General features: G+C 36.6%; 2 protein-coding genes across 4 annotated transcripts; both read left to right on the forward strand.

The window, feature by feature from the left end:
* The first annotated feature begins 9,862 nt into the window (after positions 1-9,862).
* On the forward strand, positions 9,863-13,950 carry LOC122016540. 3 transcript variants are annotated; one of them, XM_042573872.1, is made up of 5 exons: positions 9,863-10,190; positions 10,718-11,030; positions 11,839-11,966; positions 13,322-13,382; positions 13,494-13,950. In XM_042573872.1, the coding sequence occupies exons 1-5, from the start codon at positions 10,107-10,109 to the stop codon at positions 13,745-13,747; spliced, it is 840 nt and encodes a 279-aa protein (XP_042429806.1). In that variant the 5' UTR covers positions 9,863-10,106; the 3' UTR covers positions 13,748-13,950. The 3 variants fall into 3 exon arrangements, with proteins under 3 accessions (XP_042429806.1, XP_042429805.1, XP_042429807.1); XM_042573873.1 differs by having other exon boundaries at positions 9,864-10,190; positions 13,477-13,950; XM_042573871.1 differs by having other exon boundaries at positions 13,322-13,950.
* A 4,234-nt stretch (positions 13,951-18,184) lies between these two features.
* Positions 18,185-25,419, forward strand: LOC122014625 (dentin sialophosphoprotein-like). Its single transcript, XM_042570951.1, has 5 exons — positions 18,185-19,239; positions 21,477-22,116; positions 22,758-24,147; positions 24,236-24,322; positions 25,021-25,419. The coding sequence occupies exons 1-5, from the start codon at positions 18,591-18,593 to the stop codon at positions 25,342-25,344; spliced, it is 3,090 nt and encodes a 1,029-aa protein (XP_042426885.1). The 5' UTR covers positions 18,185-18,590; the 3' UTR covers positions 25,345-25,419.
* The last annotated feature ends 310 nt before the right edge of the window (positions 25,420-25,729 follow it).

The following is a 25,729-nucleotide window of genomic DNA, read 5'->3' on the forward strand; positions in this document are numbered from 1 at the left end:
GAGGCTTCAAGCGCACTGTACATGGAGTTTTTCCGAGAATCGGATTGTTCTGCCAAACATTTAGAGAAACTGATTAGGAAGTATAGATCAAACGACAAGCTGTACTGTCAGCTTTTTATCCTGTATTTTTTTACAACAGTTCTGTTCTGTGGGAGTAGCAGTGTTCTCAGAATACATGTGCTCTCCCTAATTGACTGTGTAGATGATTTTGAGAACTTAGCTAGGTTTAACTGGTGCAATGCAGTATACAGTTTCATGGCTCAACAATTAGACTCCATTGGATTGGAGCTTACATTAAGACCAAAACCACAGGTTGCTGATGCAACGCCCAAGGCCCCCTTGCTAAAGGGATTTCCAAATATTTTAGCTGTAAGTCCGATTACATATATAGCAAGATATGTGTAAAGATTATGAATTACTTTTATAATCATATTGTAGGTATGGGTGTGTGAGCACATCAGCATTATTGATCCAGACCATCCAGAAAAATTGCCAAGAATACTACGATGGAGGTGGCCTAACTATCATGTTGACACATAAAAAAATGATAGACCGTGAACTGCAGATAAAATTTTAGTAGATTTAATTCCGATGGAATTCGAGTTTAATTACTACCAAACCGGCCTCATCCATCTGAGTATCTTGAGTTGGTTGGCCAAGGATCTTTACATCAAGCCGAAGAAGGCCAACTCCAGTGTGACGATACCGTAGATTGTAGTTTGTGCAAGGAAAAGGATAACAAAATTGAGAGTTTAAAGCAAGAATTATATAAAGTTTCTCAAAGTTTGGAGGAAGCTAATAAAAACCTGGCAACGATGATAGAAGAAAAGGATAGTATAGTAGCAGCAAAGGATATTGTGATTGCTGATATGGAAGCTATGCTTAAAGAAAAGGATCAACAAATAAGTGAACTGCGTAAAGAACGGGATACGAGTGGCAACAAGGCTGACACTATAAATTCTGACGTGGATAACAGAATTTTAACTGTAAAAGACAAAATCATAGCCGATGCCGAAAATAAGATTAAAGAGCTCCAACAAGTCATACAGAGCATATCAGGGGAGCCAAGAGCATCAGAAGGCATAGACCCAGCATCAGAAGGCATAGACCCTAATCTGCTTATAATTCCAACTAATTTTCGGGTAGGCCCCAAAAGAAAGAGAACCCAGAGAAGGTTGATATCCCAATGCACCAAAAAAAAGGCAAACAGGTTGTTCTTAGTGTCGAACCAGATGCTCCTGCACCATCAAAGACAGAAAATACAAGTTCATCACAGATAGAAACACAATGTCATGAAATTAACAAGGTCAAAACCAAAATATTGAAGGTACGGTCGAGAGTAGGTAAGTTGTTATTTTAGAATCCTTAATGACATAGTATTATTTTAATTATCTCAGCAAGCAAAAACATTTTTTAAAAAGAGCAAAGATGATGTGATAGCCGATGCATTGTTGAAGCTCAGTCAGTTAAGGTAACGTAGTTGCCAACCTAAATTCTTAACCCACATGTCAACAAAGGATTATTATTGGAGTTTAATGATATTTTTATTTTCAATTTATTAAATACCATTGACTGTATACTTGTGTGTAGGGTGACGGTGCAACCAATATGGGCAAATGATAATTTCACCTTAGATATGCAATCTTTTATGACAATATTTGATTGGACACAATATACCAATGGGGATTGCATAAATGTTTATTGGAATATTCTTGCTAATGAAGCCAAACACTCTAACTCACCATACCACCCATCCATATTTTGTGGGGTTGGATTCCCAGTATGTCCCTTATCTCATTGTAAATTGTTTAAATTATATATTGGATGCAGTCACCATAATAGCTCTATTATTTGTATAGGACTTGTTCGGAATGATGCACGTGGATGCATTGAAACAAACTGCAAAAACAGATGACGACAAGGACATTAGATATATTTTTTGTCCTCTACATAACCAACATGATTATTAGCATCTAATGGTCATGGACCTGGAGGAACGACAAATAATTCATTATAACTCTCTTGGCACCACAGAACTTTACACTTCTGTTTTTAATCAAACTGTAAGTAACAAATTTCTTATATCCAATAATCATTGTTTATGTATTAATTACTATGGTTTGATATTTGTAGGTGTTATTTTTTAAGGAGCTGAACTGGTCATACTATCACATATGGCATAAAGGTTTAGAACCATTCTCCGGGAGAGAGTATAAAACGATGCAAGTTATTGGCCCCACACAAAGTAAATCGTAAGTATTAGTGTATGTTCCATAATAATTCTATTTGCCTTTTCTATGATGGATTGTGCATTTGTTTTGTAGGTTGGATTGTGCCTTTTTTATAATGCGCTATGCAGAGAGTTTGATGTTCCGGAGATCTATAGACTTTGTACAATCTGATATACGAGCTTATAGATTTAGACTTGGACACAAAATCATGTCTGACAAAAATTTTAAACTATAGAAATAGTGAACAATTGTAATAATTTATTGTAGTAATGATTTACTGTTTGTGTAACTAAAATTTATGGTGAATAAAATTATTGTAAATTAAATTTATAAGAAAGGATACCATACCAAGGCCACTTTGGGCCTGATATCCAAGCATATCAGGCCCAACGGAGGCTGATTGCATTTTAAATTTTTCCCAGCACCTATAAATATTTAAACATTTATTTGCCACCAGATTCTGAGTCCTTGCAACTCCAGAATACCACTAGCGCTGAAATGGGTCCAATCCGATGTGTCTAGGTCTATCAGTGGATTTTGAGCAAAACCCACTGATGGCCCTCCCATACTTGGATTTTCATGAAATCAAGTCCCCTGTGAAGGTCATGGTGGGGAGATGGTATTTATGCTGTCAAACATAATTTATACACCCTGGATTACGAAGTATGGCTCCGTGCCAGTTGGCACGGAACAGTGCACACCTTTTCGTTTCTAGCCTATGGAAGGTGACTATTAAAATTGATGTTATTTTATTATTTTGATCAGGCCCCTGTAAGAATGCTTGGAGTTTATATTAGGGGGAGATAGAATACTGCTTTATTAAATGATATTTATATCAGGCCCAACGGAGGCTGATTGTATTTTAAATTTTTCCCAGCACTTATAAATATTTAAATTATTATATGCCACCAGATCTGAGTCCTTGCAACTATGGGTCCAATCCGATGTGTCTAGGTCCATCAGTGGGTTTTGAGCAAAACCCACTGATGGCCCTCCCCTACTTGGATTTTCATGAAATCAAGTCCCATGTGAAGGTCTTGGTGGGGAGATGGTATTTATGGTGTCAAACATAATTTATAAACCATAGATTACGAAGTATGGCTCCGTGCCAGTTGCCATTTATAAGTGCCAAGGCGACTTTGGGCCTGATATGCTTGGATATCAGGCCCACGTTGGGCCTGATATCCAAGCGTATCAGGCCCACTTTGGGCCTGATATCCAAGCATATCAGGCCCAACGGAGGCTGATTGTATTTTAAATTTTTCCCAGCACCTATAAATATTTAAATTATTATATGTCACCAGATTCTGAGTACTTGCAACTCCAGAATACCACTAGGGCTGAAATGGGTCCAATCCGATGTGTCTAGGTCCATCAGTGGGTTTTGACCAAAACCCACTGATGGCCCTCCCCTACTTGGATTTTCATGAAATCAAGTCCCATGTGAAGGTCTTGGTGGGGAGATGGTATTTATGGTGTCAAACATAATTTATAAACCATGGATTACGAAGTATGGCTCGTGCCAGTTGCCATTTATAAGTGTCAAGCGACTTTGGGCACGATATGCTTGATATCAGGCACGCTGGGCCCGATATCCAACCATATCAGCCCACGGCCTCGATATCCAAGCATATCAACGCCGATATCCAAGCATATCAGCCCAACGGATCTTGATTGCATTTTAAATTTTCCCAAAGACCTATAAATATTTAAACATTTATTTGCCACCGATTCGAGTCCTGCAACCCGAATACCACTACTGAAATGGGCCCAATCTGACAGGTCCATCTGGTTTTGACCAAACCCACCATGGCCCTCCCTACTTGGATTTTCATGAAATTAAGTCCCATGTGAAGGTCTTGGTGGGAGATGGTATTTATGGTGTCAAACATAATTTATAAACCATGGATTACGGTATGGCCCGCCGCTTGCCATTTATAAGTGTTACAGGCGATTTCGATATGCTTGGATATCAGGCCCACGGCCTGATATCCAACCATATCAGGCCCACGGTGGGCCTGATATCCAAGCATATCAGGCCCACGTTGGCCTGATATCCAAGCATATCAGGCCCAACGGATGCTGATTGCATTTTAAATTTTTCCCAGCACCTATAAATATTTAAACATTTATTTGCCACCAGATTCTGAGTCCTTGCAACTCTAGAATACCACTAGCGCTGAAATGGGTCCAATCCGATGTGTCTAGGTCCATCAGTGGGTTTTGACCAAAACCCACTGATGACCCTCCCCTACTTGGATTTTCATGAAATCAAGTCCCATGTGAAGGTCTTGGTGGGGAGATGGTATTTATGGTGTCAAACATAATTTATAAACCATGGATTTCGAAGTATGGCTCCGTGTCAGTTGCCATTTATAAGTGTCAAGGCGACTTTGGGCCTGATATGCTTGGATATCAGGCCCACGTTGGGCCTGATATCCAAGCATATCAGGCCCAACGGAGGCTGATTGCATTTTAAATTTTTCCCAGCACCTATAAATATTTAAACATTTATTTGCCACCAGATTCTGAGTCCTTGCAACTCCAGAATACCACTAGCGCTGAAATGAGTCCAATCCGATGTGTCTAGGTCCATCAGTGGGTTTTGAGCAAAACCCACTGATGGCCCTCCCCTACTTGGATTTTCATGAAATCAAGTCCCCTGTGAAGGTCATGGTGGGGAGATGGTATTTATGGTGTCAAACATAATTTATACACCATGGATTACGAAGTATGGCTCCGTGCCAGTTGCCATTTATAAGTGTCAAGGCGACTTTGGGCCTGATATCCAAGCATATCATGCCCACGTTGGGCCTGATATCCAAGCGTATCAGGCCCACGGTGGGCCTGATATCCAAGCATATCAGGCCCACGTTGGGTCTGATATCCAAGCATATCATGCCCACGTTGGGCCTGATATCCAAGCATATCAGGCCCAACGGAGCCTGATTGCATTTTAAATTTTTCCCAGCACCTATAAATATTTAAACATTTATTTGCCACCAGATTCTGAGTCCTTGCAACTCCAGAATACCACTAGCGCTGAAATGGGTCCAATCCGATGTGTCTAGGTCTATCAGTGGATTTTGAGCAAAACCCACTGATGACCCTCCCCTACTTGGATTTTCATGAAATCAAGTCCCCTGTGAAGGTCATGGTGGGGAGATGGTATTTATGCTGTCAAACATAATTTATACACCATGGATTACGAAGTATGGCTCCGTGCCAGTTCCCATTTATAAGTGTCAAGGCGACTTTGGGCCTGATATGCTTGGATATCAGGCCCACGTTGGGCCTGATATCCAAGCGTATCAGGTCCACGGTGGGCCTGATATCCAAGCATATCAGGCTCAACGGAGGCTGATTGCATTTTAAACTTTTCTCAGCACCTATAAATATTTAAATTATTATTTGCCACCCGATTCTGAGTCCTTGCAACTCCAGAATACCACTAGAGCTGAAATGGGTCCAATCCGATGTGTCTATTTCCATCAGTGGGTTTTCACCAAAACCCACTGATGGCCCTCCCCTACTTGGTTCTACCTGAAATCATGTTCCTTGTGAAGTTCTAACTGGGAAGATGGTATATTTGGTGTCAAAACGTATTTATACCCCATTTCTAATAAGGTATTGCTCCGTGGCAGTTGGCACGGAACCTAGTGACGTGCTCTGGATACCTCCGTTGGTCCGAGCCTATTTGATTTTTTAAACAATCCCAACCGTTACCATGATTTCAGTTTTGAGAAGATAGAAATGGTGCGCATTACAACTTATATACATTGTCTCTTTCCACTGATAAGCACCAGCATTGCATTTTGTATTTTGTGATTTATATTTCTGACTAATCACTATGCAATATTATTAATATTCCAGTGACAGTTTCTAATCTTCTCATACACTACATACCACCGTATTATACAACAAAGACTACATACAAAGATATTAAAAGTCCTACACTACGTAATAATTGCATTTACAATCTATACAAGTTTTCCTGCTGGACCTACAATTTAATCCAATGTTTAAAATAGTTTATCCCTCAAAATTGCTACCATTACATCAATTCTATTATTTTTTCATGTCTCCTTGTTTGAAGTCCATCTTCATATCATATAGGAAGCATCGAATGTATTGCATCACAAAGAAGCCACAACCAACGCTGTAAAGAACAACAACATTTTAATTGTCAATAATTTTTATCAATTATTTATATTCACACTCTTGTGCTCGATTTACCTTGCTTGTTGTTGTGGACATTCAATTGTGCGAGAGACCCATCTATCAAACGGATAATGCCTTTCCAAGTTTGGATGAATAGCAAGCAACGTGCTCACGACTATATAATTTAAAATCTGATACCTGAACATTGAAGAGGAAATTTTCATTTTCCATCAACTAGCATTTATATTAAAATACAAACAATATCATTATTATTAGATGCTCACCGCTGCTTCAAATTCATATTTGTATTTACTTCCACTTGTAAGAGAATTGTACTGATTGAACGTCATTGATTTGGTGTCGACCACCAGCAAGTGGAAGTGTGCATTATCACTGCACAAAGGTATAAATATATACCTTACCTCTTCATCTCGTCTATCCGTCTTTATCATGTGTTCGAAGGCAAACTTACTTGACGATTTCATTAATGACTACAAATATGCAAAGTCATACATACATAACCAACTAATAAAAAGAATTCTATTTTAAACTATAATCAAATCAATTCCTTACTGTGAAGAATGTTGAACAATATATTGACTTGTTGTATGTGCTTCCAGACGGGAATGCCACCCTAAATAAAATTTTACAATACGTGTCGATTACATCCCCTCTTGTCAACATTTCTCCATTCACACCAGATAAAAGGGAATACAAATTTAAACAAAAGGGTGGTTCCTCCCAAACTATATCATTTGTAAACCTACAAAGTAAACAAATCACAGATTATTTTTACAAATTCCTTTTTGATAACCTTAGCCCAAATATGTAATCAGATATGCATATATTATACTTTACTATTCAACTATTTCATTTACGTACTTCATTTCCTCCAAGGCTTTTAACAAGTACGCCACCTCTTCGTCTTATTTTTTTTTCTTGGAAGACTTAAATTGCTTCTTGACATACTATGCATACAAACAAAAAAGCCAATTAGATAATCCATTATATCTAACAAATTGCAAAGAAATTTGCATATATCGTCTTACAGCAATTGCTTGTTTCCTCATTTTGTCATATTTGGCAAACATTTCTACATCCTTGTCTGCCTCTTCATCAGATTTATCTTCCATCATTTGTACAATATTAATTTCTTCTTCCATTTCATCCAAACCTATTTTTCATTTCCCCTTGCCCACAACAACATATTCTTTGACAAATTTTTTTCTTTCTCCTATACTTGTAACTTTTTCCGCAGGCTCACTTATATGTATATTTCTACGCTGCCTCTTAGGTAAAGTTTTGAGCCACAATGGACTATCAATTGGAGTATCCCTGTAATCATAGCGACTTCTATCACGTCCTCTCCTACTTCTTGTTGTAACACCTACAGGTTCAATTTGAGGATCGTCTACAGGCTCGCTATATTGAGATTCCATGCCTTTTTTTTCAACTATTTTAAGTAACTCTTTCACCCTCTCCTTCAATTGCATGTTCTCCATTGTTAGCTCTTTATTTATGTTTGCTTGCATAATGCAATTACAACAATCCTTATTAATCTGCCTTCCTCCTACACTCACTTTAATTTGTGATGCCTCCATTGCATGTGGACTGTCCTCAACGCCAGCAAGGTTCTCAACCAATGATCTTTCATCTTGGTTAGGGATTAGGTTAATCACAACCTATAAGAATATTAAACCACATGTTTAAACCATAATTTTTTACCAAACTATAGTCAAAGTATTCTAAATTTACCTCTTCAGATGAAACTTGGTTAATCATTTCTCTCACCTTACTAATATGTGAAGGAATATTCCTCCACTTATTTATTCTGGCTCCTTTTATTTTGTATGGTTTTTGGATTGGAACATGCTCCAAAAACCATGCCTGATTCACCATGACAAGGGTTAACTATTTTATAATTGTTCGCAAAATATTAAAAATTTTCACACAAATTAAACACTTACTGCCAAAAGACCAGCAAATCCCTTTAGGTAAGGGAGGTTGGTGTTAGCATGTTTTGTCTCAGTTGATAAAAATATGTCCCCAATCTTAGGTAATTGTGGAGCCATAAATTCATGGATTGATTCAACCCAGTTGAATCTATCAAGATTTTCAAAATCATCTACTATATCTATAAGACTTAACGGGACCTTATATGTACTAGAAGAAAATAAGACACAAACAAATATATACAAAATATAGAATTTGCAAAATAATAAAACATCATCTTCGACTTCAACGCGATTGCCATAAAATTTAAGCAACTCCTCAATTCTTGATCTAGTAGCTTCTTTTTCGTTTGAGAAGTAAGTTAGAAAAAGGTCACTGGATGCTTTAGCTGAATCAATCGGAATTGAAGCTCCTCGGTCTGCAATACCGAGCAGCAATGAAACGTCTCCTCTTGTGAAGCAAACCGGAACACCTGACCAAGTTAAATTATTATTAGAATTCTACCAACACATACAAAAGTATTAGGAACACCGTGGACATGATACAATGTCATATCAAGAACTGATACTCCATCGTATCAGGCCCACGTTGGGCCTGATACAGCATCGTATCAGCCCCAAGTTTAGCAAACGCTTAAATTTTACCATACAACTACTTTGTAATTAAAATACAAATTTATAAATTGTACCTGAGAATTTAAAGGTTTGACTACTTGAATCCCAATTTTCAAATATATTTACCAAAATCCCACGGATGTGCTGCATATCTTCTATGTCCAAAAAAATACGAAAGAGTGACTGTTTGATCAGCATTATGTGTCGGTCATGTAAAATAACACCGCCTCCATGCGTTCCTTTCTTCGTGGATGGTTGAAAAAAACTTTTAAAGTGACCGAGGACACTGTTCCAATGCAGTTTCTGTCCAACATCAACTGAACCCTATACTTTATAAAAAAAATAAATTTAAATCATACTAGTTCAGCTTCTCAATATCACAGAGTTTGTAAAATGATAACCTTTACAGCTAATTGATGTGGCGAGGATGATGATTCGCCCGATCGACGTCTTTGCGCCATTATGATACTAGCTGATTAATGTAATGTAAACCCTAGAATCCTTCACTGATGGCTCACGAACACTCTTGGTTTTTAATTAAACTGAAATGCTAGCTAGATGGCGCTTGAGAAAAACTCGAACTGATGGCTCAAGAACACTAAACTAGGGTTTCACAAGACCGAGCTGCACTCGCATGTCACGAAGGAGGGAGGTACCCTAATGATCGTTTTTTTTTAATATCTAAGTTTTTTAAAAATGTGGTTCGGATGCCTGGGAATTGATGATTGATCAGAGGTGTTGGTTGGCGGTAGGGTTATATTCGGTAATATACATCACTTACCTGTGCCTTTTGGTAAATATAAAACTGTGATGCGTTTTTTGGTAAATACATTAACTGTAGTACGCCTTTTGATAAATTGCCGTATATTTTATTAGGGAGCGGAAATAAAGATATTTGGACACGGTACTATATGTGAAGTTGAAATTGTAATGGGGAGATTTGCAATGATCTTACCACTTCGGCCACCGCCGGGATCGGTCGCCTAAAAAGGAAGGAATCTGCGCGCCTCCTCCAGTGCCCGGGGCCTTGTGGAAGAGTATTAGATTCTTCCAAATCCATACTTTGCTTCTTGGGTTTTGCAAGCGAATCGGAGGATTAGGGCTGCCCCTTCACCGCCTCTTCCTGCTTGCGGGCGGCGAGGACTCGATGAAGAAGGGGGTATGGGTTATCTTCTTCGCTGTTCTTGCACGGATCCTGCTCGACGCCGATCGATACGCTAGCGCAGCAGAGGTCAGTGAGATTCTAAGCTCTCTGTCTAAAATCCAAGCTTTTGGGAACGAAGATGGTTGCTACTTTTGCTTGTCTTGCTCGTTCTTACCAAGGGATCAAAATCGATTTGATCACTTTTTGTTTGTTTGCACTCTTTGATTTTTCCTGAGAGTTTGTAGTATTCTGAGATTTTTGTTCTGAAGCTTTGGCTACTTTATGTACCTTGTAGGATTTTAGGACTTTGACTTTCCTACCTGCTTTTCGGTATATGTAACAAATGTTAAAGATGGTTGATACGAATACAATGTTAAAGATGGTTGATACGGAGATGGTTGGGACTTCACTGAGCAAAATCAGCTTACTTATGATAGAATAAATATGAACTCTTTCCTTTTCTATTTTACAGTTCAGTAGTACATTTTTTTTTCATGGTACATTCTGCAAAACGTTTTTACCCACATCATATGACGGTGGATCAGCTTTTAGGCATGTAAATATGCATTCATATTTGTTTCTAGAATATCTAATTCTGCGACTATTGTACTCAGACCAATGGCACTGTGACGGATACCAACATTCACGTTGCTAATCCTGATACTGATAAGACGATCATTGTTGGCAAAGAAAATAAGAGTCCTAATCTGGATAAAGCATCCCAAAAGAATGTGAATGAAAGTTTACAAGGGATGAGAGATAAGTCATTGGATGAGCCAAAGCCAGCAAGTTATGGTGAAAACCACAGTGTTACAACCTCTACAACACCACCACTGGAAGATTTCCTTATGGAAGGGTGTGATTCATCAGATAGTTGCATTGATGAGAAGGATAAATTTGTTGCTTGCCTCAGAGTCCCTGGTGAAGGTAAGTTGTGGTGTTAGCAATTTTTCTAATAAATGATTAGTTGGTTGAAGGCATCTTTATTATGATTTATAAAGCACAGTAATGTTCCACCCTCTAGACACTTGTCAGTTGGCTATAAATTGACCCCTTGATTTACTTCACTTCGCATAACCTGGGGAGGGGTTGTGAGAGGCGCTTGGGGTGAGCGTAATCACTTTTTACTACAATGCTACAATAAATCACAGTAATGTTCCTCATGCTTTCATTAACTAACTGAAGTTTCTAGCTAGTCCGTGTCTGTATTTCTCAATGTGCTATGAAACTGAATTTCATATTCCAAATAATACTTGTACAAAAACATCTCTTATATCAGTTCATAACTTTCTTGCACTGGCATACTACTTGATTCTCAAGGCAGTTGAATGCCTCTATTCAGTCGGTAATCTAGCCTTCGGACTTTCAAGTTTTTTGAAAATATGGATTATGTGGACACATCTACTGCCTGAAATATAGATATGTACCATTCACATCATGCTCAAAACTCAAAAAAGTTTGGATGTCAATGGTGTAAAGCTGCTCAGTGCATGGGAATGATTTGTTTCTATTGTACAAAAATACTTACCTATAGCTTCAGAAAGTTGATTAGATATTCAATGAATGCGTGAAGAAAAAAAATAAAAACAGGGTTGTATTAGGTTGATGCATGATGTACTTGAACAATTTATTTGGAGTTATAGCAGTATTCTAATTTTGATAACACAAGATTTTTGTGAGTTAGGTTTTTTCTATTGTGCAAACTTAGTCGTTATTTATTTTTTCCATTCACCAGATTCTACACACCTTTCACTTCTGATAAGGAACAAAGGGACAAAAGCCCTTGATGTTAAGATTGTTGCCCCTCATCTTGTCCATCCTGAGGATACGTTGGTCAATGTTAAACCAAATCTAGACAGGGAGGTATATCACAAAACCTTTGGTACTTTGGCGAAACTATATTAGATATCCATATTTCATTGAGGTTTTATGCACATTTGAAAATATTATAATCAACTGTAAATAATTGCCCAGTTGTGGAATTGATGCTATGATAACAAAAAAAAAAACTCCCCAGTTTTGTTATGTTGACTAATCTTCTTACGGTTCTGCTCCTTTATTTAGGCATATGCTAAGTAAAGGAAAAGTTCATAGCTTTCCTTTCCTTTTTCTGTTATGATTGAAAAATGCACTGGAAACAAACCTCCAATATTACATGTTCAGAAAATTAAATCCTTGAATAGATGTAGAATGCAATTCCTAGGAGATATCACAGCGGTGACAGTCATTCTTAGGTACAGAGACTGAATTTTTTGTCCTGTTAAGTGTAGGATTAATTAATGTCATTTAGATATCACAGTAGGATTGTTACTTTTCCATTGTTAAGTATAGGCTGTGATTCTGAGATTGTTAAGTGGTTCACTTAGTTGCCATTATTAAAATTGTAGAAGGTTTTTTAACCTTAATTTTCTATTCTCACAAATAATTGTAGCTTGTATTGGAGCTACCTATTGTTCTTAATCGATCATTATGATGGTTAGTCAATTACAATGGTAATTCGACTGTTGATAGCTTCACATTTCATTTTCTCTGCTTAAATATAAATAAACTTATCAAGAGAGTAATGTTCATGTTAAGTGATTGAAGTCATTCATCAGGACTTTTTAATTTCCTGAATCAAGGACTGGAAGTGAAGATAAATGATATGAAAAATGTGGAAGCCAATGTTGACCCACTGGACCCAAATATATGGACCTATTTTGGTCATTTTGCTCTTGTCAATGGATTCTGGGTATCAATCTGGATTAATAGTTACAAGGCAACAGTTGGCTCTTTACATGAACATAGTTCCCCTATCATTAAATGCTCGCAAGAGTCTGCATGTAGTAATAACTAATAACAGAACATCTAGTTTGGTTCAAAATCTTTAAGGAGAAGACAAATTAATCTTCAGAATCCTTTATTTAATTTTCCAAAATACATGGCATTTGTTAGTTGGCCCTTCATGGTTCAGTGCTTTCTGGATAAGGATACTTCTATAAAGCATTCAATTAAAGAAGCCCATTTAGAAAGCATATGAGCATGTACCAGTTCTAGTGTGATTTTGCCTCTACATTTACTAGCAAAAGTGATGATTTCTCATGACTTGAACAGTTTTCTCTCTCAAATCAAATTTAATGGGTTTATTTTGTTGAGCAAAAATGCTATGCTTAGCAAATCAAGACCTTATATAGAATATATAAATGGTTTCTCAGTTCTCTTTAATTTTCATAACGCAGGTGAAAGTTTTTGTCAAAAATGGCGCAAGCGACACAACAATCACTCTTCTTGCAAAAGATGGTAATTGCAGCCTCAAATTTCAGAATACAATCTTAATTTCCCTCAAGAATGGAACCCCTCGAATGCCCAAGTATCTCAGTCTCTTCTCCATTAGCATCTTTCTTACTGCAGTTGCCTTTGCTGGAGCTGCTTGGTTATCCATCAGATTCTGGCGCAAGCATGCTTCCAGATACCAGAAGATAGACACAGTGCTGCCTGTTTCGGCTGGTGGAACTAAGGAAGCTGATGAGTCAGATGATTGGGACGACAGTTGGGGAGATGGTTGGGATGATGAGGCACCTAAGACACCTTCAAAGCCTGTGTCGACTCCATCCTCCAACGGTCTTGCATCAAGGAAATTAAACAAAGATGGTTGGAAGGATTAGTTTTACATTTCCGAATCCAGACCCAAAATGTAACTGTTACTAGATTTGTCGGCAATCTTCCACAGGACTTTTTTTTTTCTTCACTTGCCAGGATGCAGACAATTACTACTAGGAAAATCTCTGCAGGAGTGCACAGAATACTCTATCAACCTTTTAACAGGCGTTTATTTGAATGGAATTGGAGTGCCCCTGTTGGTTTCTAAGAGTATGCATTCTGCTCTTTTTTTTTTTTCTTTTCTTGAAGGTAATTTAATGGATGTGTTTATTTTTTGGAGTATGCATACTAAATTTCCAAGTCAAATAATGCTTTGTTAACTAAATTTACTTAAGAATTGTTTGACTTGGAAATTCACGAAGAATTCTCAGTAGTGTAAGTCATCTAAAAATAATTTTCTTTGCAAAAATACACATAAAGAAAGGAAGGAGAAAAAAAAAGTAAATTTGCCCTCTTTTATTATTTCTATGTAATACAGCTGACCCCACTTAGTGGGAAAAAGCTTGGTTGTTGTTGTTGTTGTTAATGTAAAATATCTATGACCTCACAAATATTCTCATCATTAAATTAATTGATGGAATAAATTAGATAATATTGAATAACCATTTATTTCACCTCCATCTTAAAAATGATTCATTTTCACGGAAATATTTTCCAATTTGAAATAAATGTACGTGTATTTTTAAATATTTTTCTACCCAATAGTATATCATAATTTTGAAGGTAAATTTGATGAAAATTGAAGATTTTTTTTTAATTAACAATTGTATAATAAGCCACAGATGACGTTACTGCCCTGCCCAGCCCACCCAACCCAGCAAAAGGAATAGCCCCTCTCCGTTACGGTCAGTCTGGCACCATGCGTAAACCAAGAAAATAACATATCAGAACTTCTGCCGTAATCTCCTGTCCCATTAGTTAAAACATAAGAAAAATATGATTTTAAATAAAAACAATATTTTTCTTCTATCATTTAATTAAAACTCTACCTATGACGATCGATCATGATGATCCTAACTCCAGATAAAAAAGGAGGATTATATTAGGTTACCAGCTAGCGTTAAAATTATGACAAATATTTAATGAATTAATCCATTAAACTATTGTGCTAATGTCAGGTTATTCCCCCGGAAGGAACGTGTTGGAAGGTCCGAATGTAACGTCTCAGCAAGGACCGCAACATTTTCAGAACTCGGGTATAGTACTAAATATACAAGACTTCGCGTTACAGGGTCCGACTATAACGTCTCAACAAGAACCGCTACATCTCTATGAGAACTTGGGTGTAATGTTAAATATGCAAGAGTTCTCACACCGTACGTTGGATAAGAACAAATATAATAGAAAAACTAATAATCTAAGATTTGGAACATGAGAACTTTTACTAATAAATCAACGGAGGTAGTAGATAAGATAATTAGGAGAAGAATTAATATTTTGTGAGATAAAATAGATAGGTGAGAAAACAAAGATGATAGAGAACTCGAGTTTTGAGTTATCGTATATGGGAAAGAGTAAAGTAAGAAATGGAGCGGATATTATTATAGATAGTTTGTTAAAAGATGAAGTTGTAGGAGTAGTTAGAAAAGGGATCGAATTATAGCCCTTAAGATAATAATAGAAAAAATTATAAACATAATTAGCGTATATACACCGCAAATAGGATTAGATAAAGCTATTAAATCAAGGTTTTGAGACGACTTAGATGAATATTACAAAATATTCCACCAAATGAAATGCTTTTAATAGGAGGTGATCTAAATGGACATGTCGGAGTGAAAAATGAGGAATATGAGAGGGTACATAGGAGTTATGGGTTTGGAACGAGAAATGAGGAAGGTAAAATTATATTAAATTTTACGATAGCATATAACCTTATATTAGCTAATGCGCTTGTTAAAAAAAGAGAAGAACACTTAGTCACATTCAAAAGTGAGAATAATAAATCGTAAATTGACTTTCTTATGGTTAAAAGGAAAGATAGAAAAATTTGTAAATATTGCAATGTCATCCCTGGAGAAAACTTAACTATCCAACATAAGTTAGTAGTGTTGGATATACGCTTCAAACATAGTATCAATAGAAAGAAAATATATACAATTTCTAGAATTAAGTAGTGGAAGTTAAAGGATGAAAAATAAAATATATTTAAGGAGAAAGTAGAAGTACAAACATTAGGTGAAATATAGGATGACTCTAATACAACATGGGATAAGATGATATTAAAGTTGAAAATAATAGCTAAGAGTGTACTCGATGAGTCAAAGAGACATGCAACATTAAGTAAAGAATCTTGGTGGTGGAATGAGAAAGTACAAGAGAAAGTGAAGGAAAAACGAATAACTTATAAGGAATTATATATTTGTAAGAACGAGGAAAACTAAAAAAAATATAATATCTAAGAAAGAAGCTAAGAAAGTAGTGAGTGAAATAAAAAATGAAACTTTTGAATGATTATATAAAAAATTAGATACAAAATAAGGGAAAAGAGATATTTATAAAATAACTAAAGTGAAAGAAAGGAAAACAAGAGATCTTATTCAAATAAAATATATTAAAGATGAATGTAATAGGGTATTAGTAAACGATGGAGAAATAAAAGAGCGGTGGAAGAGGTATTTTCACCAACTTTTTAATGAAGGTTTAGATGATCAACTTAACTTAGGTAATTTAAGTAGGTCAAATGAGTATAAAAATTTTAATTTTTATCGTAGAATTCAAACTTTAGAAGTAGAACAAACTTTAAATGAGATATACAATAGAAAAATCGTTGAACCAGATGATATTCCGATAGAGGTATTGAAGTGCCTAGGGAAACAAGGTATTGAATGACTTACAAAATTATTTAACATGATATTAAAAATGAAAAAAATGTTTGACCAATGGAGGATAAGTACTCTAGTTCCCTTATATAAGAACAAGGGGGACGTACAAAATTTTGCAAACTATAGGGGTATTAAACTAATGAGTCATACTATGAAACTTTAGGAAAAAGTAATAGAAAAAAGATTAAGGAAGGAGACCATGGTGACCGAAAATTAATTTGAGTTTATGCTTTGAAGGTCGATAATAGAAGCTATACATCTTCTTAGACAATTAATTAAAAAATATTGGGAGCAAAAATAAGTTCTACACATGATATTCATTGACTTAGAAAAAACTTATAATATAGTTTCATGAGAAATTATATGGAGAATTCTAAAAAGGATAGGTGTTCGCGTAACATATATTAAACTAATTAAGGATATGTATGAGGATGTAATGACCAGAGTAAAGCCGTCATGTGGCTCAACTGAATCATTTCTAATAAAAATAGGATTATATCAAGGATCAACTCTAAGTCTTTATCTTTTTACACTAATTATGGATGAACTCACTGTGTACATTCAAGACACAGTACCATGGTGCATGTTGTTTGTAAATGATATTATTTTGGTAGATAAAACACGTGAAGGAATAAATGCTAAATTAGAATCTTGGCAAGAAACATTAGAAGGGAAAAATTTTAAGATTAGTAGATTAAAGACAAAATATGTAGAATTTAAGTTTAGCAATAATAAAAGTAATGAGACAATTGTTAAGATAAGAGAGGATGAATTGTCCAGAACCAAGAGATTTAGATATTTAAGATCATTTTTGCAAAACGATGGAGGGATTGAGAGAGATGTCTTACATAAAATACAAACAGGATGGTTGAAATGGAGGAGAACATCGAGTTTTTTATGTGACCGTAAAATACCTCTTAAACTTAAATGCAAGTTCTATAGAACGGTAGTTAGAGCTGTTATGTTATATGGAACTGAATGTTAGACTATGACTCGAGCATATGAGCAGAAGATGAGAGTTGCAGAGATGCGGATGTTAAGGTGGATGTGTGGACATACAAGGATGGACAAAATAAGAAATGAGAGCATTAAAGAGAAAGTCGGAGTTGCATTTATCGGAAAAGATGATACAACTATGGATTTAGACGACCAATAAATGTTTCAGTTAGACGATATAAAACTATGATAAATATGCATATAAAATGAGGTAGATGAAGGTCAAAAAAGAGTTGGTTAGTAATAATAAATAAGATAAAATTTATTTAAATATAGATAATGATATAGTAAAAAATAGAGGACCCATATAGTGAGATAAAACATAATAATTATTATTGTTGTATCATTTAATTAATTAAATGAGGCAGGGAATTACGGGACAGTTGATCCGATCTATAAAATAACGGGGGTTGCAATAGGTCAAAGGGGTTGCAATGGGTCAATTGTTGAGTATGTTATAGTTGTTCCAGTCAGTTACCTCCGTGTATCTTAGGCTCTTAGCGGATCCACCGCAAAACAAGCAGTTAAATACGAAATTACAGATTGGCCCTTACGGTTGTTTCATGTTACTGGAAGTTTCCGGACAAAGCGATTAGGGAAGGTGAGGGTAGTTTTGTCGTACGAGTTCTCTATTGCCCGCACCGCCTCCACCCGAAACCCCATCTCTTCGCCTTCCTCGTCGCCTCCTCTTTTAACTAATTTTCCTCCTCTCTCTCTCTCCCCTGCCGCCGCCCCTGCGACCTCCTCCCCTATCTTTTCCCACCTTGATCTCCTACCGCCCTAGCACCGAATTCTAGTTATCGTCCGTTTCGATCTCGCTGCCGTGACGTCTTTGAAGACGTCGCGTTGCTCTCTCGCTGCCCTTGGCTTGTTAGACCGCTCGATCAGTCCATTTCTTACTGGATAGATTGAAGATTGAGAGAGGAGGTTTTCTGTAACGGGTTTGTTTTCTATTTGAGGGATCCCGGTCGGTCTATCGATCGATCGGGAATTTTTGAGAAATTAGGGTTTCTGGTGGTTCTTGAAGATGAAGAGGAGTTCGCGGCACCGGTCGCATCGGTCGAGGAAGCTCTCGAGGGATCGGTCTGACTCAGAGGAGGAGGAGGAGAGCCTGCGGGAGAAGAGGACCAGGGAGGAGGAGACTTCAGGAGGCAGGGTTTCTAGGGATCTGATGTCGGAGAAGCAGAGATCCTTGCATGAGCATTCCGGAAAGGAGATGGTGAGCAATAGCAACGGCGATGTCTCCGGTGAGAAGAAACGGAAAACAAGAGAGGACGAGGAGGCGGTGGTTGCTGATCGGTGGAATGGTGGCAAGGAAAACGACGGGAAGCGGTCAAAAAGTGAAGATTTTGGTCCCACGGAGTTGGATAAAAGTTCAAAAGCAAAGACTGATGATATCAAGAGTAGGTCAAGCAGAAGGAACGATGGTCATAACGAAAGGAATGAGGATCATGGGAGTAGGAATGACTTCGCGAAGGGGAAGTTTGAGAAAGATTCAATCCAGAGAGAAGGTAGTTATCACTACAAGGATGGAAAGGAGAGGTTCAATAGTAAGGACAGGGAGGTCCAAGATTCCAGGCATGAGAAATCTGAAGATTTGCACAGTAGGAAATATGGTTCTAAGACTCTCTCAAACAATGAAGAACATGCAATGAAGAAAAATGCAAAAATTAATGGTAAGGAAGTGCTGAACCTTTTGGTAATTTAGTGACATGATGATCTAATGCTTTTGACACGTGAAAGTTCTCTTTGTAGACACATGCGTATTTGTTAAGAGTTGCTGTGACAGTGCTGTCAAATTCTCTTCTATGCTTAATTAATTAAACTGGTAGATTTTTTTTTTAATCTGGCAACATGATTGTTGGTAGACTGATACAGTAGTTATAGTTCATGTTTCTTTAGGCTTTACAATTTGATGCGATCCTTGATTGATCTTAAATGGTTAATGATTACTACAACTGTAGGAGGTGTGAAGGAGTTTATTGGCATATAATGAGAATGCTGAGTAAGCTTTGGATTTCAAATCCTAGCATTCAGATGAGGTTAGAAGAAATTAATGAGAGATATTGTCTATGAGAGCTTTTGTTACTTGTCTTCTCTAAAGGAAGAATTTAATATGGTTAAATTATTATTAGTAGCTTGGCCAACAGGCCATGGACACATTCTTGGTATGCTATATCTAGACATTTAATTTTCCTTCTAAGATTGTTGGTTTTTTACACATTGTATGGAACTAGAGCACCATGTTGTCTCTGGAAGTGGTTTGTGTCATGGATTCCCCAAATATAAGTCATCACTAACTTAGGAGGTGTTTGGTTGATAGGTTTGGGAATGAGGGAATGGAATGATAGTAAAAGATGGTGTTTGGATTGTGGGTTTGGGAATGACAATTTGGGAATGATTTCTAAATTTATGGGAATCAATCAAACCCATATAACTAGGTGGGTTTCATTTCCATTCCCATTCCTATTACACCTTACTATCAAACCCATACCCATAGTCATTCCCATCATTTAACCAAACACCACCTTAATGAACTAAATTTTTCCTAAGGATGCAATTTAGGGAAAAGGAGCTTGAAAATGATAGTTTAATTCTTTAATGCATGCATGCCTATATATTTGGGTGATATTAAATGCATCATACATTGTTTTTAAAATCTCTTTATCTACGTCATAAGGTTCCTTCTTAAAAGTACTACAATCCAAATGACTTCTTATACTTGAGAGACTATTTAGGGAGACAAATTTCTCAAATTGGAATCTAATCAGTTCTTATTGGAATTTGTTGGGTAATAACAGTTATAATGGTATATGATAGTAAGGCTGAAAAGAAATGCAGATTATGACAATTTATCATGCAAAGGTGGAAACATCTTATAGTTCCAGTAAGTTTGGCTGGATGGTTGACAATATCATGACAGTAGTGGTGAAAGTTATGCTATTTCATTTTTTCTCTCTCTATATATTACCTTCTGAATCAGGTTGCCTCTAGTAAGATAAATCAAAGATTAAAATCAAAATGTTATAATGAATATAGAGAGGCTGAGGTTGATTTTGTTGTTGGAGGTGGTGGTTGAACATGACTAAGTTAGAATATGCGTGAGGGAGGAAGAAAGGAATTTTTGGCTCAAATAATGAGCTCATTATCTTTATTAACAAAATTTTGTTGCATGGAAGTTATTAACACGTGAAAAAATTGTGTACAACATTTTCTTTACTCATATTCGTAAAAATAAAATTGAACAGTTGAATTGGTGAGATTTATACGTTGTTGAATCCACAATAGTTTTCTAATGCCCACTATTAGCCTTTAATTGTTAGAATGATTATCTTGGTTCAGTTGCTTTGCAAATTTAAGAAATAGAAGTGTAAGGATTGCTTGCCTCCACCATGCTTGCCTTGTCTTTTTTTTTTTCAAGAATAAAATACACCTTTTGGATAACAGTAGATCTATAGCAAGAATTAAGAAATGAAAAGCAACTTCTGATGCTTCTCTTAGCTGATTAGTGTCTTAAATACCTTGTGCACGTTGCTTTTATTGGTTCCACGTGAGAATGATTTGAGATGTTACCTCAACAAAAATGGGGTTTCTGCATATCAGTTTACAGTGTTTGTATGTTCACATCTTTTCTTTCAGCTGAGATAGTTTCATGTTGACTTTTGCAAATTGAGTTATTTTCATTTATTATTTTACCATTTGATTGTTATGCTTTCATTTTAGTGATATTATCGATGAACCTGTCTTTCACTTTTTTATCACCTTATGGGTACTTATTTCTCTTTTGGTGTTTATAATAATGTCATGTATTGTGGTTTAGTCTACTACTTATATGCATTATATATAGGCATCTTAGTGGTTTATCATGAAAATTCTTGTCTGATGTGTTTTCTTGCATTTTCAAAATATTCAGTTACAGAAAGTCAAGTTCAGGATTTGTTGCCCCGTGTTGAAACAGAGAAAGGGCCTGAGAAACACACCCGAAGGGATGACACCGAAGACAAGGAGAAACGGCTAGATGATAGTAGAGACACTGATGGTAGGCGACTTTCTTCTAGAGATCATAGTAGAAGTAGAAGCCATAAAGATGAGAGGCACGAAAGCACCAAGTACAAAGGTAAATACAGGAATGACTATGATCATCATGATGACAAGAACCAAGAAGAGCGGCCTTCAAAAGATCGCTCAAGTGATAAATCTGACAGATTCAACCTAAGAGATGAAAATAAATCTTTGGATGGCTATAAGAAAACTAAACCTCAGGACACTAATCAGGATGACACTTACCTTGATGCTCGTGACACCAAGCTCAAAGAAAGCAAAAGGAGAAGATATTCCAATGAAAAAGATGATCTTGGTGACCCAAAACTTAGAGGCACAAAAGAACGACATGAAATTGAGAAAAATGTTTCAAGTGTCAGTAGAACTACTTCTTCCTACAATGATAAACCCAGGTCAGGATATCGAACAGAGAAGACTGATTCAAGCCCAAATAATAAACAATTTAAAGGCTTTACGAGCTCCAATTCTCATTCTGTTAATGATCATTACAGGTGCACTTTTAAAATCTAAATTCATATATATTTTTTTGTTATTTCCTTGCAATTGTACCTAACAGTGGGTTGTCTTTGTCCATTTCCCCTGCTGTATAAAGTAGCAAATATTGAACTGAAATGAACAATCATTGTAATATATTTATATTTGCCTACACAGTTTGGCTTATAGTTGAAACGTTACAGTTATTTGTGGTTTGGGCTGTCTTCATGGTATTCTTTTTCAAAGATCTTTAACTTGAAAGAATGAAAATTTTATTTCCACACTAGTGGTAGACTGTAACTATATATCTTGGCTTCTGGTTTGAAAATAGCAATAATTGATATGGCTCTCTTTTGAATTTCATCATTGATTAAGATATTGATTTGACTGTAGTTTGATAGACTCGTTAGTTGGATTTCTTACGGAGCTATACATTATGGCTGCATATTGCCTCCATTTGTGGACAGTCATATAGTTGAGCAAAATAATTGGGAGATAATCTTTTCTTGCTAGTTGTTTTTGGTGGAAAGTGATTCATATTGCCTCGTTCTGTTATCTACAGTTTCATGATTTAGTATTTGAGGTGGAAGTTTTGCCAGTGATTTGATCTTTGTCTTGGTTAATCTGTTCAATTCTTACTAGCTTATGTTCTCTGCAGGGACATGTCGAGGTATGAAGACTCAGGTCATAGATTATTGGCACCTGAAGAAAGACGTTCTAACCCAAGTCTCAAAGGAGATTCTATGACTCCAGGGCTGCGCGATAGAAACACTGCTCCTCGATCTGGGAAGCTTAGCACAAAGGATGACATCCATTCAGGTGAATTATTGGTAGAAACTTCCCTAAAGTATGATAGGGCTCCAAGATCAGATGAATGTAGTTCACCAAATCAGTCAAAGGCAAGATCTTCAACTAAAAATTCTCATCGAATTTCTGAATCTAAATATGAACGAGCTTATAGACAAAGCCTTGACACTGAAATTATCCAAAGGAATGCTAGCTATAAAGATGGTGATAGAGGAGAGTTTGATTCAGAAAAGCCAATTCCAGATGATATACCTAAGGCTGGTGTTAATGCTAGGGAATCAACGCCTATTGGGTCGGCACCTGTTTACCGAAGTAGCAATATTTCAGACCGCTCACCTAATTACCTCCGCCCTCCACCATCTTCGAGGGTTGGGATTGACAGCCCGTCCGTCTTGGGTCCATATCAAGAGGATAATAAAGCTCATAGTAATGACCGTAGATCTAATAGCCGTTACAAACGAAGTGAACTTGGATTTGAAAGGGGACATGGAAATGCCTGGACAGTTGGCCCAAATTGGTCTGCACCAGCCACAAATGTTTTTATGCCTTTGCAACATGGACCACCTTCTACTGGATTTCATCCAGCAATGTCCCCCTTTCCACCTCCTCCCATGTATGGAGTTAGACCTATGGATTTGGCACATGGTGGTGTTTCTTATCACATACATGATATGGCTGAGAGGTTTTCTAGTCATGGCCGGCCTTTTGGTTGGCATAATTCTGTTGATCAATTGTGCCATCCTCAAATGCAGATGTGGGATAGAAGCAATGGTATGTTCAGTAATGAGTCCCATATATACGGTAGGCAAGAGTGGGACGATAATGGACAGCTAATGGGCAGTAGAGGTTGGGAAATGGGTTATGAGATGTGGAAGGATCACAATGTTAACAGTATGGATCCAGCATTGAAGAAAGAAATGCAATCTTCAACACACTCTCTAACTGATGAACTAGTCCAATCAAAGTGTTTACCGACTGAAAGCAGTGGTGGAAAGCATTCAAGTGACACAGCCACTTCTAAGAATGATATGGAGTCTCCCCCCAAAACTGTATCCAAGAGGACATTTGAGCCCTCTCATGTTGTAGAAAATAAAAAAGTGAATTATGTTCCGAATTACCTTTCCAGGATTGATATCTCACCTGATCTTGCTAGATTGGAGTTGTATGAAATGTGCACATCCCAAGTGGTAAAATCCGACTCTAAAGATGTCTGCTGTTATACTAATTCTGGATGTTTTCAGGTATATACTACTTTCATATTGACAATAAAGTGGCAATATGCCTTATTTGGTTCTGTTTTATGTAAATTTATAATTCATTTTGTTTCAGATGAACAAAGATGGCAAGATCGGAAAAATAGATACGAGTTCTATTTTGAAGTCATTCTATTCCACTGCCAAAGATGATTTATTTAAGGTATATCCTTAATTCCTTATCTCATGAATTTTGACAAAACTAATGTTTTCTTCGTTTTAGAAGACATTTTATTCTGTCATGCTATTTCCTAGGAATATAAACTTTTTCTTGCCTAAATTAACATAAAAAATGTATGCATACGATACGTTAGACTGATTGTTGTGTTAGATTTATGTTTCTGATACAATTCAAACTTGTCTGGATTCATGGCTGGGCCTACCTGGCACGACACAGTTTAGGCTGTGGTTGGCTCGAGGCTATGTTCAGTGTTGTCTCCCTGTTAATGAGCTGTCGATTTTGAATAATTAATTAATTATTATTGTAATTTTTCATCTTTTTGGTTACTTTGGTATTCTTTTATAATATTTTATTTCTAAATTCATGGTCAGCCTGTGCTGGTCATGTCTAGCCCTGTGCTGTGGGCTGTCACTGCGGGTTGTGCTGGCACTGTGCTGCGGGTCTATGTGACCCAAGCACAGCCAGATGACACCTCTAACCCTGCATTTGAATCGGGGGCTGTATTTTGATAAGCTAATACCGAGCCTTTGTTTGACTTTCTCAATTTTGCATTGGAACACCATGCACTTGGTCAGACTCTTTCAAGGAAATCTTTGGCTGAGGGAAGCTCACGCGCTGATAGTGATGGCTCGACTTTTTTATTCTTTTGATTATATATTTATTGTTTTTATCCCTTGCAGAAAGCCATGTCCCTGTATCATAAACAAAGCACAAGATATGTGAAACTTGCTGCCCCAGAAAAGGGTTGTTCTGAAGAGACCAAAAGATTGGTTTTAGAATCTTCAGAAAATGAGGTAGCCCAGGATGGTGGTGACTCGGCATCCTTGGTGAAGCTACCTATTTTTGCTGATGATCCTACTGACAACATGCAGGTAGAGAATGACATCGTTCAGGAATATGATAATCTTGTATCTGATTCTGTTCCTAGTGCCGTTGCTCACGATGCAGGAGAGAGTATGGTAAGTTTAAGTCGGATACTTAATTCTGATGAAAATACACATTGAACAATTATAATTCTGGTTGCTAATGTCATTGCCCGTCTTTTTTTTTAAAAAAAATTCCCTTCGATTTGGATTTCCCATTTTTCCCGTGTCCGTTGCTTATGAGGGGCTCAAGAGTACTTTTATTTCATTTTCTTTTTTTTTTTAAAAAAAAATTAAAATATCATCAACCAATATTGATTCAAAATTTAAAATCATTTTTGATGGGAGGAAATGATCTCCACTTTGTTTTTTTAAAGAAAAGGATCGGATTTGTGTACATTTCTCTAGTCTTATTTTTTTTTAATTTACAAAAGCAAAACGTTATTTTTTAAAAGTACGAGGCTCGCAAGTCGCAAGTCTTTTTCTATTTTGGGTTGATTTGTTCATTTAACAGTTTATTAATTAT

This window comes from Zingiber officinale, chromosome 8B (genome assembly GCF_018446385.1).
Source record: "Zingiber officinale cultivar Zhangliang chromosome 8B, Zo_v1.1, whole genome shotgun sequence".
Lineage (NCBI taxonomy): Eukaryota > Viridiplantae > Streptophyta > Magnoliopsida > Zingiberales > Zingiberaceae > Zingiber > Zingiber officinale.